Source organism: Populus alba, chromosome 6 (genome assembly GCF_005239225.2).
Source record: "Populus alba chromosome 6, ASM523922v2, whole genome shotgun sequence".
NCBI lineage: Eukaryota > Viridiplantae > Streptophyta > Magnoliopsida > Malpighiales > Salicaceae > Populus > Populus alba.
In genome coordinates this window covers 16,124,691-16,144,369 of record NC_133289.1, presented here as the reverse complement: position 1 = coordinate 16,144,369, position 19,679 = coordinate 16,124,691, and the positions used below count along the sequence as shown (strand labels likewise).

At 31.7% G+C, this 19,679-nt stretch overlaps 3 protein-coding genes across 6 annotated transcripts; 1 reads left to right on the top strand and 2 right to left on the bottom strand.

Annotated features, from left to right (window-relative positions):
- Positions 1–1,707: 1,707 nt before the first annotated feature.
- On the top strand, positions 1,708–4,696 carry LOC118058231 (GCN5-related N-acetyltransferase 7, chloroplastic). Of its 4 annotated transcripts, none has more exons than XM_035070937.2 (5): positions 1,708–2,059; positions 2,270–2,311; positions 2,428–2,523; positions 3,731–3,851; positions 4,240–4,696. In XM_035070937.2, the coding sequence occupies exons 1-5, from the start codon at positions 1,823–1,825 to the stop codon at positions 4,410–4,412; spliced, it is 669 nt and encodes a 222-aa protein (XP_034926828.1). In that variant the 5' UTR covers positions 1,708–1,822; the 3' UTR covers positions 4,413–4,696. The 4 variants fall into 4 exon arrangements, with proteins under 4 accessions (XP_034926828.1, XP_073265900.1, XP_073265899.1 ...); XM_073409799.1 differs by having other exon boundaries at positions 2,153–2,311; positions 4,221–4,360; XM_035070936.2 differs by having other exon boundaries at positions 1,709–2,059; positions 2,153–2,311.
- Positions 4,697–5,290: 594 nt separating this feature from the next.
- LOC118058232 (cation/H(+) antiporter 4-like) lies at positions 5,291–8,116 on the bottom strand. The gene is given in 4 exon segments (XM_035070938.2): positions 5,291–6,667; positions 6,802–7,029; positions 7,031–7,819; positions 8,033–8,116. Coding segments are annotated over 4 exon segments (2,205 nt in total). The 3' UTR covers positions 5,291–5,563.
- Positions 8,117–14,396: 6,280 nt separating this feature from the next.
- Positions 14,397–15,114, bottom strand: LOC118058233 (putative EG45-like domain containing protein 1). The gene is made up of 2 exons (XM_035070939.1): positions 15,015–15,114; positions 14,397–14,671 (listed from the first exon to the last, which is right to left on the bottom strand). The coding sequence occupies exons 1-2, from the start codon at positions 15,112–15,114 to the stop codon at positions 14,397–14,399; spliced, it is 375 nt and encodes a 124-aa protein (XP_034926830.1).
- Positions 15,115–19,679: the final 4,565 nt, after the last annotated feature.

The following is a 19,679-nucleotide window of genomic DNA, read 5'->3' as shown; positions in this document are numbered from 1 at the left end:
ATAATTAAAAAGTAAGTTTTAATGATCTCTTTATGTGACTATATGAAGTTCAAAATTTTTATGTGACATTTTCTAGCTACCTTTAATGACTGAAACATAAGGTTCAAGTACTATAATTTATATATAAAAATATATATAATAGAAACCTTTTTGAAATTCTAATTAGTTTTAAAACACAAAATTAAATTAAATATTTTAGATTTGATCACTTGGTGAATTTTTTTTTCTGGCCAACTCACTCTCATCTCCCTCTACATCAAAACTGTAAGAAATTTAATAAAGCTAATAAGGAGCTTAAAAACACCCTGGTGTGTCAAGATTGCTAAAAGAGTTGATGGAAGAGTTTGCTTATTTGTTATGGAAAAGACCAGAGGAAAAGAGTATTTTCCACCCTTTAAGGGTACCTTAGTCTTGGAAGATGTTTTTCTAGGAGATTGAGTACAATAAAGTTACAATTCATTAAGTGCTAATAAATGAAAGTTAGCCAATCTTGCAACCGAGAGTAAACACTTCGCCACCATAAAAGAGATAATGATGACTTGCCGACTCAGCTGCAATGTAAACATACTCTTAAAGAACTTAAATATATATTTATATTTTGAAAAAAAATTATTTTAATTGAAGTTGACTTTGCAAATCTAAATTAGATAATATTATCAGGAATAAATATTGAGATTACAGTGTGAGTGAATTTAATTCACTCAATACTAGTTTTTCAGAAACAAAAAATATTGTTCACATGACAATACGAGTTAATTTAATTCACTCTAAACTATATTTAAAAAAAAAAAAAACTATTCACATGAACAGTATCGCATTATTTACTTAAAAAAAGTAAAGAAAAGTAGCCAAAAGCTGCTTCGGCAAAACCTGTATTTTAAACGTGAAATGAATTGGTCCCCATAAAAAATAAATTGCATTTTTAATTTTATCAAATATTTGTTTGTTGTAGTTTTTTTAAACGTGGAAGCAACCATGCAAATAAACAGACTTATCAAGAGGTATGGATTGGAGCAGACGAAATAGATGCTTTACGAACAATGCCAGCAGCAAGCTTAGTTGATCACACGATTGGATGACCATTTGGGGCAGTAAGTTACCTAGCAAGATGAGTTTGTCTCAATCATGCAAACTCTGATAGATGAGAGAGAAGCTTGAAGAAGGGAAGCACAACATTAGGCTTCTGAAACCATGTGCTATCATGTGCATGCTGAAGATGGTAATAATTATGCCATGAGATTGAGAGGTATAACTCAGCAGGTAACATAGGGCCGATCAATTTTAAAAGAGAAAACCCTACACTATTTTGGTTAGATTCGAGATTTATATTAATAAGGTTGTAGTATATCCTAGTTCGAGGTTTGAAAAGAATGAGCAGAGTAGTTTTGTTTAGGACAATAATTTTCAAAAATAGTTTGTATTATATTAAACTTATAAACTGTTGTTTCAGATTAATGAAAAGATATTTTATCACACTTTTAGATATTCGATGACTTGATTTATATTTAAATAAATTATAGTGAGAGAAATTTTTAGGCCAAAATTCTCATGAGTTGGTGTTCTTACTAAAAACTTTAACACAGTTTATCCTCACAATCCTAATATAATAATAATAAAAAAAAAAAATCAAACAATAATAAACATGCATACTCGAGCTCTTTACATGTTAGAGTATGCATGCAACTTGGTCCATGAAAAAAGAAGGACCGAACAGTTCACTTACAGACTTCAAAGCTACAAAAAAAAAAAAAAAGATTTAAGGACGAAATGTAAGAGAGAAGCTCAGGATAATCCACTCCAACAAAATAAAATAAAAATTAAAATGGTACTCCTCTCTTCTTCTCCTTCCCTCTCAATAACTTCTCCAAATTACCGTTACTCCCCTTCCCGTCGACTTTGCCTCTGCCCAATCTCAGCCACACACGTAGTCACTCCACACCACATTGACAAGTCGTCTCTTACAATCTCCGAAACGTCGTCGGAGGACCAACTCTGGGCCGCCGCGCGTCTCCGTGTCCGTTCCTTCAACGAATTCAAGCCTTCCACTTTCGGTATCCAAGTCAGTCTTTGATTTTCTCTTTGAATTAGTAAATTTATTTTTGAATTTTGTGTTTGGTTGCCCACAAAATTGAAACTGATTAATAATTGTTAGGATCATAAAAGATACCTAGCAGAGCGTGAATTCGAAGCTTTAAAAGAACGAATTGCTGGTAAAAGAACCGGTTTTAATAGAGTTTCGTGTTTAAACGCGTCGCTTCCGTTGTCACAGTTGTTGAGCTTGCCTAATGATGATTTATGCGCGCAATGTAAGGTTTGTTTAATTGATTTTATTATTATTATTTCTGTCCGTGTTAAATTTGCAAGTGATAATAATGTTGTCTTTTTCTTCTTCTTCTTCTTCTAATTTCTAATTTTAATTAATTGTAGTTTATTGAGAATGGAGAAGATAGAGTGGTGGTGGGGACACTCGATGTAAATCAATGTATGAGTCTTCCTGATGAAATTACTGGAATGAAACCTGAGGTAATTTTTTTAAAAAAGTTCTTTAATTGTGAATTATTATTGTTCTTATCTTGATTATAGACGTTATTATAAAAAGGCAGATTTGGGGATGTTCAATCTGTAAAAATAATAAATAAATAACTGAATTGCTTAACCCCACGTCAGAAATTAATTTTACTATCTCTGTGCGTTCTTTGTTTGCATTACATGTACTTACATTACTTTTCTGGAGTAGAGCATTTATTAGGCTTTCCTCTAGTTTCTCTAATACACGCTATTTTTTTTTTTTTTTTCTGGTGCTTAAATGGTCATGTTTTGATGTTACTTTCACGAAAACATTTCCTTCGATGAAGATCAAGTATGATTGTGAGGGAATGCTAAGTGGGCTGTATTTTCTTTGATCGACACATTTCTATTCTTGCTTAAATTAAAACTTGTTTAACTACTTTCTGTTTACATCTGATTTGGTTTCAATGTCTCTCCTTCCTTGCTTCATGCTTTCGATAGTGTTCTGTTTTTTTTATCAATTTGGTTCATGAAAAACTGTTCTTTTTTATATCCACCCAAGAGTGCCAATAGACAGTGTACTCGTGATCACTTGTTTTTGAGATCTTTTCTTATTTCACCAGTTTTTTCAGGAATGCTAACACAGTTGTAATTGCTTGTGTTTAATGTTATCTGAAAAAGTTACTTTTCAAAGCTTTCCAATCTTTTTCTTGTAGAATAGTGTACTATAATACCACAATCCCACTCCGTGAACACCATCTTAATGGATAGTACTTAGGAGTACTGTGATAGAATTTCTGATCAACCTGGCATGATTTCCTTGGACTTTGACACGCCCATCATGAATTGTTCCTGGCCAGGTCAGGCCCAGACCTAAGACCTGATTACTTTTCTTGTGCATTCCTGGATTGAACAAACCGTAGCTCCAGTTTTGAATATTTTGCTCAGTAAGGTTTCTTATGGTTGGGCCAGGCCAAGAGTCATCTCTCTTGTGAAGAATAGCTAGAATGAAAATTATTCTAATGTGTGTTTTTTATTGAAAATGTATGAATTTCTTTCCCCAAATGTTTTCTGAAACAACAATTATATAAACAATGACAAGAAGAACTTAAAAATAAACTACCACTCATTGTTGCACCCCCAGTATTTATTAGTTTGACATGGGTTCTATTATGTTGTGAATTTTGAAATATTGTAGTGGTTTTCCATGTTGCTTTGACAGGGTATTGAAGGTCAATTTGCTAGGGGATACTTGAGCAATGTTTGTGTTGCCAATGAACTTCATAGGAATGGATTGGGTTATGATCTTGTTGCAAAGTCTAAAGCAGTTGCTCAGAAATGGGGTAAGAACTTGTTAAAGTCATTTTCGGAGCAGCCATACCTTCTCTAATCTTTCAGATGCAGTACATGCACATTGCTACATGATTCTCTAAACATAGAAAACAAAGGAAGGGAAAACCGGAAAATAATGCCAAAAATGAGATTGATATATGTTTGAGAATTGAAGTACCGAATGTGTTATTTGCAATTGCTCTATATCGTTGCTGATTAATAATCTTGAATAGGCATTACCTGGATACAGATGGAACTAAGGCTCACGCCTATACTTTCCATCTTGAGTAGCGTGCTTTAAATTTCATTGAGATGTTTTTGCCTCTTTCTGAATTCTCTACTAGCTTGTTTAAGTTCTGCTTATGAATAATTTAGTTTAGTTTGATGAATTATTTTCAGGCCTAACCGATCTCTATGTCCATGTTGCTGTCAACAATGAACCAGCAAAACAGTTATACATGAAAAGTGGTTTCGTCTATGAAAATGACGAGCCTGCATGGCAAGCCAGGTTCCTTGATCGGCCACGGAGGCTTCTATTATGGCTTGGTCTCCCAGGTAACCAAAACTGGTGATGGGGTTGATGATGTGCCCTACTTGTTTAATCTTCATATCACTTCATGAAATTCTTTTCCGTGGTGTCAGTCAATGTTAATAGCATTTAAACACACCTTTTTTCTCCTTCTTTTCACTTTAAATTTTAATTTGTAAAGCATTTGGTAACAAGGTGGTCAGAGGAACTGGTATAAATGTGACAACGAAAAATTATGATTATATTATTGAGAAGTTGTTTGAGCTCAATGACATTTGTTTTCCATGACTTTAATATGTTGATTATATGAGATTATTTTTCTCTTCACTGCTCTCAATAGTTGATTACAATTCGACGAGTCAACAAGATGTTAAACCATATTTGTGGTTATATGCATGCATGCCGTTCTCTTATAAACTCTAACGATTGAACCTCCAAAATTTCCTCATCTCTCTATTACCTTAAGGAAGCTACTATGCTTCTCACCCACCTTTTACAGGTGGTTTGAAACTGTTACTGCCTTTTTGGGAAGCTTATATTGTTTGCCATTTTAGCTAGTTTAGGTCTCCCTTGGTCTTGAATTAATAGACAGCAGTAGGAGGCAGCAGTGATGGCTGAATCATTTATGGACTGGGCTTAGGGTCCGATTTGTCTCCTTTTATTGGATCTTTTAGGTTCAATAATTGTACCATTGCTGTGTAGTGTTCCCCCTTGATTTGTTTGGCCTTTTGGTGGTGTATTATGGAACCAGGAAAATGTTCCAACGAGGTTAACCTCTCTCAACACCTGCAAATCAAGCATTTTCTCTGATAGCCTGCATATTTCCCTTTTCTGCTGTAGCTCAGCATGCCCTTCGGAGCTTATTATGAAACCGAGTGCAAAGACAAACTGTTTGGGCAACTAGTAGTGCAAGACAATAGAGGTGCCAAGCAAGCACTAAATTGGCACTACAATGATGATTATTGCAGTGTTCTTCATTAAATTATAATCATAACTAGTCTCTCAGAAATCTGCTCTCACCATCATCATCAAAGCGGATCATAGCTTAAAGTGTCATTTTCATATTTTCCAGTTACCAGTTTTTATACATTAAAATAAGAAGAAGAAAGAAAGAAAAAATCATCTTCTAAGCATAAAAATGATTTAATACCAAAACTAACAAAAACTAAACAGGAAAGTTTGAATGACTGTACTTTACAAGGATATCTGTTGCTGTACAACCAAGACTGAGTATCTTTCAGTGGTTTCCATTGAAGCGAGCAGATTTCCAATAGCACCAAGCTCTGGGTACTCGTTCATATAATCAAGACCTGCTGTTTGTATTGTTTCCACATCTTTCCTTCTCCCAACAATAAAGAAGTCATATTTATGGAGGATTGATCGGATTTTGTTTGAAGTTTCCAGTCCATCGCTTACCGTCTCCTCAATGTACGTCACTTCTCTATGCTCTTTAAAGTCAGGCTTCATATTCCTCAACCTGTCAGAATCTTGCATTTTCTCCCAATCAGATTTAATCTCACCAGTTGAGAGAACGAAATGGATTATTGTTAGGCTAATGTTTCTGTGCTGAGACATGTGTTTAGCCAGCACCAGGGCTTCTCGATCATCTTCGCCTCCGAAGAATATCAGAGCAACAAGTAGGGACTGCTCTCTTGATGATTCCCTGGAAATGGAATTTACTTGATTGCCATGGTCGATGAGGATCCCCACTGAGCATGGTGCTCTCTCAAGGACACAACAATTCAGTGTCCTAAATCTAGAGTCCTGTGATTCAATAGACCCATCAACAAGCCATTTTAGATGAAATGGAAGCACTATAAATGATGCAAGTTCATCCAATGCAAGTGTGCATATGTCCTGGTGCATGAATTTGGTTGGAGAGATTGATGTGAAGACATTTACAGATTCTATCTCGCAATTGTTTCGCCAGAAGTTGCTGAAAGAGAGAATGACATTCTCAGAAATGGAGCGGGCAGAGAGAGACCTTTTCTGCTTCTGGTGGGAAATGAAGAGCGAGGTGGCTCGCCCGCTGATCTTGATAAGATGAAGTGCACAAACAGAAACAGGGCTCTCTAGAGTTGGACACAAGGCTTGGAGAAAATTGATGATGCTGGTCACATTGTCTGGCCTGTAAATGCATGCTAGCACACACAGATCTTTGCTATGCATAATGTTCCTTTTCTGATAGCCTGCATATTTCCTCGATGGATCATACAGCCAGTTCACGAAAATAGGCGAGACGGTTGCCGACACTAGAATGGTAATGGCCAAAAAGGAGAACATCCCTTCTGTAAATAGCTATTCTTGGACACGAATAAGAAGAAAATGAGAGAACATTAGAGCAGAATTAGATATCGGACACGCTAAAACTGATTGGCTAACAGTTATGCTATAGAACTCAATGCATCTAATGTCAAGGGTTGATTAAATACCCCTGATTCTGAGATAAATGCATACGCGCCCAGCTCAACGATCCCTTTGGAGCTTATTATGAACGCAAGTGCGAAGGCATCCTGTTTTGGCATCCTGTAATAGAAGAGAGTTACCAAGCAAGCTCCAAATTTGGTCAAGCTGACTACAGTGACGACGATGGCTGCGCCCTTCGTTAATTTTTTGTCAAAACTGATCTCCCTAAAATTTGCTTTCATCGTTGTCACAGGCGCACATGGCCATAAAGAGAGGTATAAGCACGCCTGAGACCATGCATTCGAACTTGTCAACGAGAGCTGATGCAAGAGGAGGTCCTGCTGGTACAGCCAATCCAAAAGCAAGTGACCCAAGGAACATGTTCAGACCAATAAACTGAAATATTAGACCAGAAACCAATGCGCCTAGAACGACAAAGGAAATATATAAATCTCTGACAGGCCTTCCTTCGGGTGTTTGCTTGATCACCCAGAGCATTGCCGGTCTCACCACAAAAACAGTCAGAATAATAAAGGCCGTAGCTATTGCTACAGTTTTAAGAGCTCCTTGATAATGATACTGGTAAAAAATGCCTACAAGGAAGGCATTACATGCAAGAAATTGGGTCAGTAATTCACTGCTTAACGCTGCAGAGAGTCCTAATCTGCCAAGCTCTGAATGGGTTAGTTCGAGGTCACTGACAAAGCTACAGGTGACGGGAAACGGAGTCATGGAATGCACTAACATCACCAAGGAAAGCGAAAGCTTATCTAGTTCGAGTAGCCCCAAGTAACTGTTGACAATCGACGTGGTAACCGCACCAAACAGTACAGGCATCACCATGGACAGCACACCGCTGCAAAGTGCCATTCTCCCCGTCTTTCTTATCAGGCTTAAATCCATTTTAACTCCATTTAGAAATGCAAAGAGTTGGAAACCGAATCCTCCAATTGTGCCAAACAGTTGGTCACTGTCGATCCCAAACATGATACTTCTGTAATCTGCTTGCAACCCGAGGCCTGCCTTGCCAAGGATCATTCCAGCCTGGTACAAGAATCGATTTTACCAAAGTTTGAGCATATGCTCGATTATATATATATAATCATAGTATTACATCGCAAGATAAATAACACACATTAAATCAAGAAGTTAATGCATTATATATAGCTAGCTTGTTAGGCAGCTAAAAAAGAAACAGGGATCAGACAAGAAACATTACATAATTATAAGATGATCAGAACAATGAACAATACGTACAAGAATCTGAGAAACCAACAAAGGGATGCTGAAGCGCTTAAGTATGAAATGAAAAACATGGCTGGTGAAGAAGATTGCAAACATAAGTAGCTCCAACCTGGGCAATGTAGCCTCCAAAAGGTTACTGTCATAAACTCTACCCATTGTTGTTTCTAGCTTGATCTCCTCGGGATAGAAATTAAAGATTCCAGTTGTCCATTTGCTTTTATCAACAACAAAAAATAATAATAATTCTTAAAAAAGAAACAACAGAAAATCGAACTGTCCAATTACTTTTGAAAACAACATGGCACTGAAAATTGCAAGAAGTTAGCTCCATTTGCTATAAATGGGCATGCCAATTACTTCATGATACGCTGTTCACAGGTCTAGGAGAGGCTGTGTCAATGTGTTAGTACTTGTGTGTGTTGCCTAATTAGTTATTTATAGTGTGGCATCAAGTATTTTTCACTAGTAAAGATAATTTGGTGTTCTGATAATATAATTTTATATCCTAAAATTACAACAACAAAAATTAATAGTGAAAATCCAAAAAGTTAAATGGGATATTCGAAGTAAAATAATCTTTTTAATATGTCTTAAAAACTCAACTTTATAACAAGTAATATGTAGCTAATTGTTACCAATTCAATGTTTGTTAAAAAATTATCTCAATCCCCATAACTTAATTTATATTATGTTCTAACAATGTTAAAATAAAAGATCATGATAACTTTTTTTCTGAGTCAACTAACTTTTGACTCTCAGCTTTTATAAAATATATAAATAAAATCAAGTAATGCATTTTCATACAATTCTTCTAAATTTTTTTATGATTATATATATATATATATATATATGATTGTTAACCATTTTTGCATGTTTTCTTTAGTCTTGAATGAGCAACAAGTGAGTGAAAAACAAAAGAAAAAACAGATAATAATAATAAAGGAAGCAAAAAAAAAGAAAGTAATAACAGAAAAGGAACGAGAGAAAATTAAAAAAAAAAATCCATGTAAAACTAGCCCAAGCTTAGATAAAACCATTACCGAAATAATCAAACTACAGAATCACTTTCCCCCTAAAGGTGGATCATTGGATAAGTAAACCTTCGTGTGGTCTTTTCATTCCCATCCAATACACCAAAAGTTTCTTTTCCTAGGTAGTGTTTGATTAGTGTTATGAAAAAAAATATCAATAAAATATATTATTGAGGGATAATTTTATAATGAAATATTTAGGAGTATAAAAGGATATATCTCAAAGATAATATTTAATTTTTTTTTGTAAAATATCCTCGTAAAATGTCTTAATCAAAATTATCCAACTAAAACATGTAAAAATAAAATAATTATTATCATAGTTTTAAAACTCAACTCAAAAGATATGACTTCCATTCAAGGCCTAGATCATATGTCGAGAGGGTCATCTTGGTTGACCTAGGTGCTGGGTTAACATACGAATAAAAGTGATTATTATCATAGTTTTAAAACTCGATCAAAGAGTCAACCCTGGGTAAGGTCTGGGTTATAGGTCGAGAGAGACAACTCATGTTGATGCAATATATGTATATATAAAGAATCAAAGCAGCCTAGTTTTGACCCCCAAATTTTTTTTTAAAAAAATGTTAACAGGTTTCAGACATGTTTTATCCTAGGTTGATTAGGTAGGCAAGTAGACCCGGGTTTTTAACTACATGAGGTCGGGTCAATTCTTTCTTTATTTTTTTCTTAAATCCTAACCAATCCAAGCCCTTGGTCTGTTGATCCTTTATCAACTTTCTCAGGTTATTATAATATAGTCTAATTTTATAACTAGAGTTATTATAATATTATTAATTTCAACATTCAATATAAACTAAAATAAAAAAATAATAATATTTAATTATTTTTAAAAAAAATATGTAAGTTGAAAGTAATGCATATTAAAGGTAAAATTAACTTGTTTTATATTTTATTTTTTCTTGTCCACCATAACAAATATATATATATATATATATATATATATATATATATATATATATGAGAGAGAGAGAGAGAGAGAGAGAGGAGAGAGAGAGAGAATCATTATGTTTAATTATATACCACTATCAAACACCAATTATATCTCTACTTTATTTTCAGTTTTGTTTCCATTATATTTGTCTCTTTTATCCTAGAATAGTAACAAAACACTACCTTAGTGTCCACGCTTTGCCACGGGTTTTGGCAAAAAAAGATGTCCAGGTGCCGAAATAAGGTAAAAAAAAAAAATGACATAAAAAAATTAGTCATAACTAACCAATAACTTTGGTAAACAAGGTTGAGCCAACTAGGGATATTCCACCAAATTCGCAGACCAAGTCATGAGTTTTGAATAACCGAGTAAAAAATAAAAAGGATTATAAAGCCTTTTTAAAAATAAAAAAAATCATGTTAACTTTTCAAACTCATGACCCGAGTCAGTAGACCCAAAGCATCTAATCTAGAAAAAACCATGAAGCCAAATTCCCAAACCAATCAAATGTTGAAAGATGAAATTGAAAAAATAATTTTAATTATACAAAAGGATTTAAAATATAGAAATTTAAATAATGAGGATCAAAATTAAAATAAAAAATAAATTTTATATTTAATTGAAGGGTGAAAATGAAAAAAAAAATCAATTTAGTAAATAGAAAAAAAATTAAACAATCGAGGATCATAATTGCCAAAAAAAATAAAAACAATGTTGTAATTTAGAGGGTGAAATTGAAAAGAATAATAACTTTTTACAAAAGGTTCAAGAAAAAAAATACAAATGAAAACAATGAGAATCAAATTGGAAAACATAATATCATCAATTCGAATTGAATGATGAAATTGAAAATGACAAACTTAATACCATCATGGAAAACTATTAGGTTCTTCATCTACGATTGGGCATTGACTAGCATAACTCTGATTCATTCTCATCGCATCCATAATCATATTCTTATAAAGATTACTAATGTCATCTACAACTCTATGCACATTGCTAAAATTAAAAGTTGACCGAACCATCCTTCCTACCATGGTATCGTGAGGAACTTATGGTTCTCTTTTTGCATACCAACATGTGTATTTTCCATGAATTGTTTTATAAAAGATGCATCGTTACAATATCTGGATCGAAAAACTTTTATTTTATATACCTCTTGCATGGACATCTAGTACCCTATCCATTAATATTTCTCGGATTAAATAGCATGTTAACTATATAAAACCATGAACCTTATTACAATAATTCATCATCCGCAACCTTTTGGGTGAATCTCTATATATCCACAAATGATCATCCATTACTTATATTTACTTATATCAAACTTATATACAATAATGATTGACAACATGTATTAATTAACTAAGTTAACTAAATAATTTGTAAAAATATTGATTTAGTTCAAACTTATTCAATCTATTTTAGGCTCCGTTTGTTTGCAGGAAAGTTGTTTCCTTTTGGAAAGTGAATTACGGGGAAAGTGAATTTGGAAAAGTATTTTTCGATGTTGGTAGTGTTATGGAAAATGAACTGGAAAACAATTTTTCAGTGTTTTGGTTGTGTTATGGAAAATGAACTGGAAAATAATTTATTAATGAATTAATTTTTTTTAAGTTTATCTAATATATATAAAATATTTAATCACTTACAATAATAAAAAAATGAAATCTAAAAAGTATAATGATGAATTTTTATTATATCCTATATTCATACATAGCTTATTTTATAAAATATAACTATATATGTCATATCATATTATAGAGAAATAAGCTTGTGAAATATTTTTTACGTAAAACCTATTAATATATTTTTGTTATGTTATGATTCCCCTTATTAATGTAACATGTATTTAAACATCCCACTTCACACGGTAATGGTGTAATTATTCACAATGATAATATGACCATATATAATTAAGGTAGCCATTTTACAGAATTACATGATAATAAGCAGAAGCAGATTTATGTCATTCATATGAATATAGAGATATATAAATCACAAAATAATAATAAAAAAAAAAAAAACAAGCTTTAAGCTTATTAAAACATTGTAAGCTCATTAACTCTCACACAAACACATGGAAAAAAATGGGAGCTCATATTCTCTGGTTAAAACTCTCATCATCTCTTGCATTTTCCTCACAAACACGCAGCATTCAAAGCTTCCTTCCCCTGACTTCACAAGTATAAAATTAAGCTTATAGTTCCATTCCCTCCCTCACGGTCGATCGGTCTCTTCCCCTCTCCCATTCCCCTGTTCCCTGTTCTCTCACTCTGTCCCTCTCGGTCGATTCCCCTCTCGGTTTCTCTCATTCCCCTTCCCTTGTTCCCTCTCCCTCTCGGTTTCTCTCGTACCCGTGTTCCCTCTCTGTTTCTCTCACCATTTGTGCACAAAAAAGCAAATATTGAAGACAAAGAAGCAGGACAAAGTTCAAATATTCAAGGGGCAACATGGCTCCTCCTTCCCAATTCTCCTCCCTCTCTCCCCCGGCTACTGTTAAAAAAAAAAAAAAAGAGCAAGGGTTGATTTTTCAAACGCTTCCACCCGGATATGGTGGTTGAATCGGGGATGGGGTAACAGGGAGGGGATGCTTTTTGCTGGGAAGATTGATTAACACAGTTTTGGGGATTTGGTTTGTTTGGTTAGAATAAACTACTGAATGTGAGTAATACATGCCTGAAGAAGAAAACTGTCATGGAAAAATTGTGTTTTTTTATTGTGTTTTTTGTGGCTTGCTTGATGAATTTTAGCTGTGTTATGAATTTTGTCCAGAGAAATGCTTCTACAATTGTTCCTGCTTTCAATCGTTTTTGAAGAGAGAAAGAGACCGTGATTTATGAAAATGGGTGTAAAAAAAAAGAAAGGTGTTTCCTTACTTTATCAGAAGGAAAACACTTTCCGTTAATAAGCAGCTTTCTTATGTTGACCGGAATTAAGTTCCATTGACTTGCTTTTCCATTTTGTTCCCAAACATGGAAAGTCAGGAAAACGAATTCCAGAATTCGTTTTCCTTGAAACAAACAAGGCATTAATAGTACTCTTGATTCATTATCAATTATCTACATAAATTCAAATTTCTATATTTTTACCAAAATTTCAACTCTGTAATAAAATTGATAAAATATAAAATAGACCAGTTAAATAAGTCATTGTTTATTTCATCACAAAACACCTAAGTTAAAAATTCAACATAAGTTTTATCAATTTACAAATAAATACGATATTACAAAATCTAAAACAAACCCTAACATGGACAAATCATAAATCCATATAACAAATTTGTATGAGAAAAAAACTATAAAACAAGTAAACACCTAAACAAAATACATATACTGCAAAAAAAATCAACATTTTAAAATTGAGTTCAAATAAAAAAATAGATTTGCTTACTTATAGTGAAGAATCCTCAATAAAATTTGAATCAAAACATAGATGCTAACAAATTGAGTATTGTGGTGGCTAAATTTGTTGTGGGAGGTTGAATTGTATTGGGATTGAGGGAGGAGGTGGCTGTTTGTTGCAGAAAAAATACATAAAGAAGAAGGAGAAATATGAGAGGGGGAGGAGAGTCAATAGTCCAGTCATTGACAACATTATCAATAAAATTATTTATTTAGTAACTTCATCGATCATTATGCCTATAAACAATGCAACGACACCATGCGATTTATCTTTTTAAATCCCATTGTAATTCTCTTAGTATAACGAGAAAAAATTTTCATCGGCATATTACAAACATGCTTTTTTGTTGGTAATATCATCAGTAAAAATTACATGACATCGTATTATTTGGATTTTTTTCATTCATTATTTTTCCATTTGAATTTTCTTGGTATATACTGAGAGAATTTTTTTATTAGTATTTACCGATGAATACAAAAAATAAAAAATTTTATTGTAAAGATTATCACAATATATTGATTAAAAAAAATTAATGAGTGTTTTTATTTGTATTTATTAATTTTTTAATATTGAATAAGATGTATGGAGGTATGGAAGACGCCCTCATTATATTAATTAAAATAAAAAATATCTCTCTCTCTCAGAAACAGTTGACTGTGTAAAAGTAATATTCCATAAGAACACGCTGTTTTCCTATTATTAGTTTTGAGCAAAACAAACAAATACCTTGAACGAGAATGAATATAATTTGATAAAAACAGCCATCATTCTTAATTATTTGAACCCATCAATTTTGGCAAAGATTTCTTGCACTTTTTCGGAAACGTAGTACATGTTTATCGCAACTATATGCTGTTATTGCAAATTTTGCTGGGTTACGATCCACCTGAAGAGAGAACTTCAAACCCTGCAAACAAGAAGAAAAAAAATATTTACTTTACCATTGACATATCAATAAAATATATAGAGACGCAACAAGAAGTAATTACTGAATGTAGTCGATGTTGATTATGCCGGCAACAGGGTTAGCGATTTGAGTGAAGGCTTCCTTGGAGAGGTCAAGCGTCGATGGACATCCAGGACAGTGATCCACAACCTTCACAGTTACAGTCTTGCCTGTGCATGGATGCGGTACTGGATTCCTGGGACCTTTACATGTAACCTGGAACACTTTTCCACAAGCAGCCCCGTTGTTCCATAAACTATCATTTGCTGCTGCTATCATAACACCAAAGCTTTTGTTGCCATAGCAGGCAGATGCTGTCATGTATTAATTTGAGAAAAAAATATATATTAGATAGACGTCATCGATAGCCAAAGCTCTCAAAGATCTTGGTGCATACACAATAATATATTTTCAATTGGGGTCATTTAGTACTATCACAGCATTATAAAATTGTTTTTCCATTACTATTCTTGTTTTTCAAGAAATAATTCAGAACTCAAGAAAAAGATGATTTTTTTTAATGTCAATTTAGTGGGAGAGGTTTGATCGGACTGGCAGATACTATTATATATGCAAAATATTCATCACTGTAAAACATGAAAACAGTGCTGTTTAAAAACCCTAGCTTTGAAAAGCACCATTTGTCAGAAAACTCACGAACATAGTTTGTGTAGAAAGTAGCGATTCCCGGTATAGCAACAGCTACAGAGAGAAGGCTTGCAAAAATCCCCATCACGATCAAAATCCTCTTTCCCATGGCCACTTGACTCTTTTCTCTAGTTTACTGGCTAATATCTACCTTCAAATCCTATGTTGTGAATAGTAAAATGATGTTTTGGTACGTCAGACCAATCTGGTCTCCTCCCATTATATAGGAATGAAACCTCACGACAGGATTTTTTATGGTAAGATATCAATAATAGGCTGCTTGGATTCAGAGTACCTACGATAAGTTTTTCATGGATATGTTTGCATTCTCAACAGATAATTTATGGAATTAAATCAACTCCTATTCAGTGAGGATAGTGTGAAATTAACTCAGGTATGGTTCCCTGTCTACAGATTTTATTTTATTTTTTTATGGAGATTCGATGGTGTCCATAACTGTTTTTAAAATTGATAACCTTGGTTTTAATGCAAAAAATATATATATCCAGGTCTGGAAGGAAAAAAATAATCATGAAATTAAAATCTAATGCATATTAGATGGTATTTTATTTAAATATTAAATATATGATATATTGTATAATCTTTTTAAGAACGTTGAGATGACAATATTATTGGATTGACTAGGATAAGTCTAAGCCAACCTTTCAAATTAAAAATCTGAATAATAAATTAAAATGGTGATAACTATATAAAAACATATTGAAACAAATTATGAAGGTAAATTAATTCTTAACTAACCTCATGTTAAAAAAAAAAATAAAAAAAATAAAAAAGTATGTAATTGGAAAGAAATAACAAATAAACCAGAATTGAATCAATCTGAGGTAGCGTGCTACATATGTAAATTGGATATTAAAGAATGAGTCAACTCGTATTAGCTCGTAAAATTCATGATCCAAGTCATGAAATCGGAATAATCTAATAGAAAATAAATTTAAGAAAAACAAAAAACTTTTTTTATTTAAAAAAATTAATGTTAAATGATAAAATCAAAAAATACAATATAAAACAAAAAAAATGTTAAGCAACATCAACTTTTCAAATCCATAACCCGGATTATTAGACCGGAAATATCATATATGAAAAAACATTGAATTAATACTAATACTTTTACCACCACCACTAATATTTTCTTAGAAGGAATAATCAATCCAATTACTCTAACCAAATTTTTTTATTATCCATTCAATAATTAATTTAAATCCAACAATTATATTTCATTGCCAAAATCATTGGTAATTCTCTTCAATTACTTTATCTCTTTGTCTAACGATCCTAAGGTATTTATTTACTAATAATTTCTAAAGGAAATTCTACAAGTCCTATGTTATCTTCAACATCAATGAATTATAGTATCCTCACATGGATACTCATTAATTTAGCATTTTTATTTTGAAAACCAATCAATTCGAAATTCTCTTTTGAATACAACAGAAATTGCTCACACAAATATTCATAAGTCTGGCATTTCTATTTATTTATTTATTTATTGGAAGCCAAATCAATCATGTTTTCTCTTATGAACTCTAGTATCCTCTTATAAATACTCATTAAATTTAGCATTCTCATTTTGAAAGCCAAATTAATTTGGTTCTCTTTTCTAAATTGCACATAAATTCTAGTATCCTCACATGAATGCTTATTAAATCTAGCATTTCCATTTTTTTAAGCCAAATCATTCTATTATTCTCTTTTGAATACCAATTCTCTACATATTAAGTCATTTACGTTTATTGCATGATAATTTCAACCAAAAAATAAAAGTAAGCATTATAGTATCTACAAATACTAACATCCTAAAATATTCAAATACTTTGATTTAAGGTGAATATCTTTCACCTACTTGTGGCTATCTGACGCACTATGGTTAACACGGTCTTTGACCCTCCTATAACTTCTCCAGCATCACTAAATTAAATTTATTTTTAGATTCATGAAATCTCTTCTTCTAGGAAATTTTTTCTTCTTCTTTCCTTGTCAATTTAAATTATTCTCATCTATATAATCTCTACTCCAAATTCCTTAATTAACATGTCCATAATGATTTCTTTTTTGAATTAATTCAATTCTTTCCATTGTATCTTCTTCTAAAAATAAAACTTCATTTCATAATATATGTGTATATCTTTTTAATATTCTCTTCTCACAATTAATACATCTTCTTTCATTTTGAATTCATTTGGCTTAACTCTATCTAAGTTTAACAATTTAAATTTATTGATTCATTTGTTACTTTTTTTTTTTAAATCAAATTCTTAATGGGGTGACCTCTCTCTCTTTTAATTTCTCACCTTTTACATATTTAATTTATCTAATCAACATATTTCTACATAAATCACTTGATGATGATGATGATGATGATGATGATGATGATAAAACTATTAAAAATAATTATATTAGTTATAATAGTTTGTTATAGTAGTGGTGGTGGTGGTGGTAATAATAGTTATGATAATGATAACAATAATAAAAATATTAATAATATTTATATAAGTATTGACAATAATAATAATAATACTTACGATAAATATGGAGGGCTGTACTGGGCAGCTGTGCCAACATCACCTTGAGATGTTTGTAAAAGGCTTGACATCGTTAACAAGTTGAAGAGTAGTGGGAGTGGGAGCAGACATTGAATTAGAGAACATGAGAGCCTCGACATTTTTTTGTTTTAGCAAAATCCCGAATAGGGGTTTATTCGACCTTCTCTCTTTCTTTTGCTAGCTAGGCCACCAAATCAACACGTACTATTAAATTTAATTCGTGGTCGTTGTCCACCTCACACGCGTATTTTAGCCGTCGATCGGGACCATTTGTTTTCCTTGAAGATTCCTCTCGTACGTACTTAAAAGTTTTTTTTTAAAAAGTCAAATAAAACAGAACTTAAAATAAATAAAAATGATGAAATAATTTATTTATTTTTAAATTTTAAGGGGTTAAAAATACATCTAATTAAAAAATTAAGCAAACATGCCATACACTAAATTAAATAATATTATGTAAAACATCATAAAAAAATGTTAAAAAAAATTATATTTTTTTAAAAAGAAATCCAAATAAAAAAACTCAATAAAATACAAAAAACGAAGCATGAAATTAGAAGGAAAAAAAAACTCAATAAAATAAAATTTTTAATTAAAATTCATATTTAAAAAAAAAATGAAAGAACCAATTTTTATTATTCAAAAGTACGAGGAATAAATTAAATATTTTGCCAAAAAATCTAAAAACACCATACATCTCTTCTGTATTTTTTTTATTTTGATCCTTTATTTTTAATTTTTTTTTCTTATTTAATAATTTTAATTAATTTAGCATTTAATTAGGTCACTAAAAGGAAAATTAAAATTTTTTTTAAAAAAAAAAAAAAAAACTTATGAGCACAGTAATACCTATGAGTGTGTCTATGGCGCGCCAGGCAACAATATTTTCCCATGCTTTTTTAATTATTGAAATAAGTTAAATTTCCACATCCTAAAATAAATAGTTTCAATATTTCTGACTATTTTGTAAATCAATTTCATTGACGGAACTTATTTTGTTGTATTCACTTGTAACTAATGTTTATTTGTTTGTATGTAAACTTTTTTGTTTAATGTTGAAGGAACATTTAAGGATCACCAACTCCCCTCGAGAATACTTAGGTACTGATGAAAACTACATCTGCTGCCCAAATCGATGCGGTTATGCAATTATGAATTATGTTGAGGAGTGAGAATTGGCATTTTCTTGAGTAAATTATAAATTACTCTCTTTATTTTTATAAAACGAATTAAATAGTCCTTTAACTTAAAAAAATCTATTAATTGGTCCTTTAACTAGTTTTGATCATACTTACTTTATTTAAAAAATATCTTATTTTATCATTAATCTTTCCATGTTATTTATTTTTTTCTATTTCTCCAAACAAAAAAATAAAATAAATGGAAAAGGAACACGACAAAGACTAATAGATTAGTTTTTAAAGCTAGAGAAATTTGTTGTGCAAAACTAGGGGGTAAATTTATAATTTACTCATATTTTGTGGATAAATGTGTTCTTCAAAAGCTAAAAAGTAAATCCCCTGAACTTTAGCACAAAAAAAAAAAAAAAACCTTAATTTTTATCCTAAACAATATGGTTTTTTGAAAGTACTCCTTCTATGGAGATTTCGGGTGAAATCGATTAAAAAACCCTTAATAATCCTTATAATTCCTTTTTTCCCTCTTCAAACAGGAAAAAAAGAAGCAAAATATGAAAAGAAATAAATATTTTGTTTTTACTTGAACATCATTATCAACAATCATCGCTCAAATCAAATTCAAACTAAACTAATAATGGATGATGAAGATGGGTTATGCTTCTTTTCTTATTTATTTATCTATAACGAGATGTGGGGAAAGAGGGGATATAGTGCGTGCAAAAAACTTAAACAAGTTTCAAATGACTCAACATATATATATATATATAACTTAAGGGTATTTTTATACTAAAAAAATATAATTACATTAGAATTAATTGAATCATACCTCTTTTATTTTTTTTCCAAGACATACATTTTTAGAGTCTAGTTCCCGCACATTGATAACAAACCAAGTGGAGGTCATTTTAAACCAACTTGTTATTACACTATACCATTAAACAGTTTTACCGACGAATTAATTCCGTCGGTAT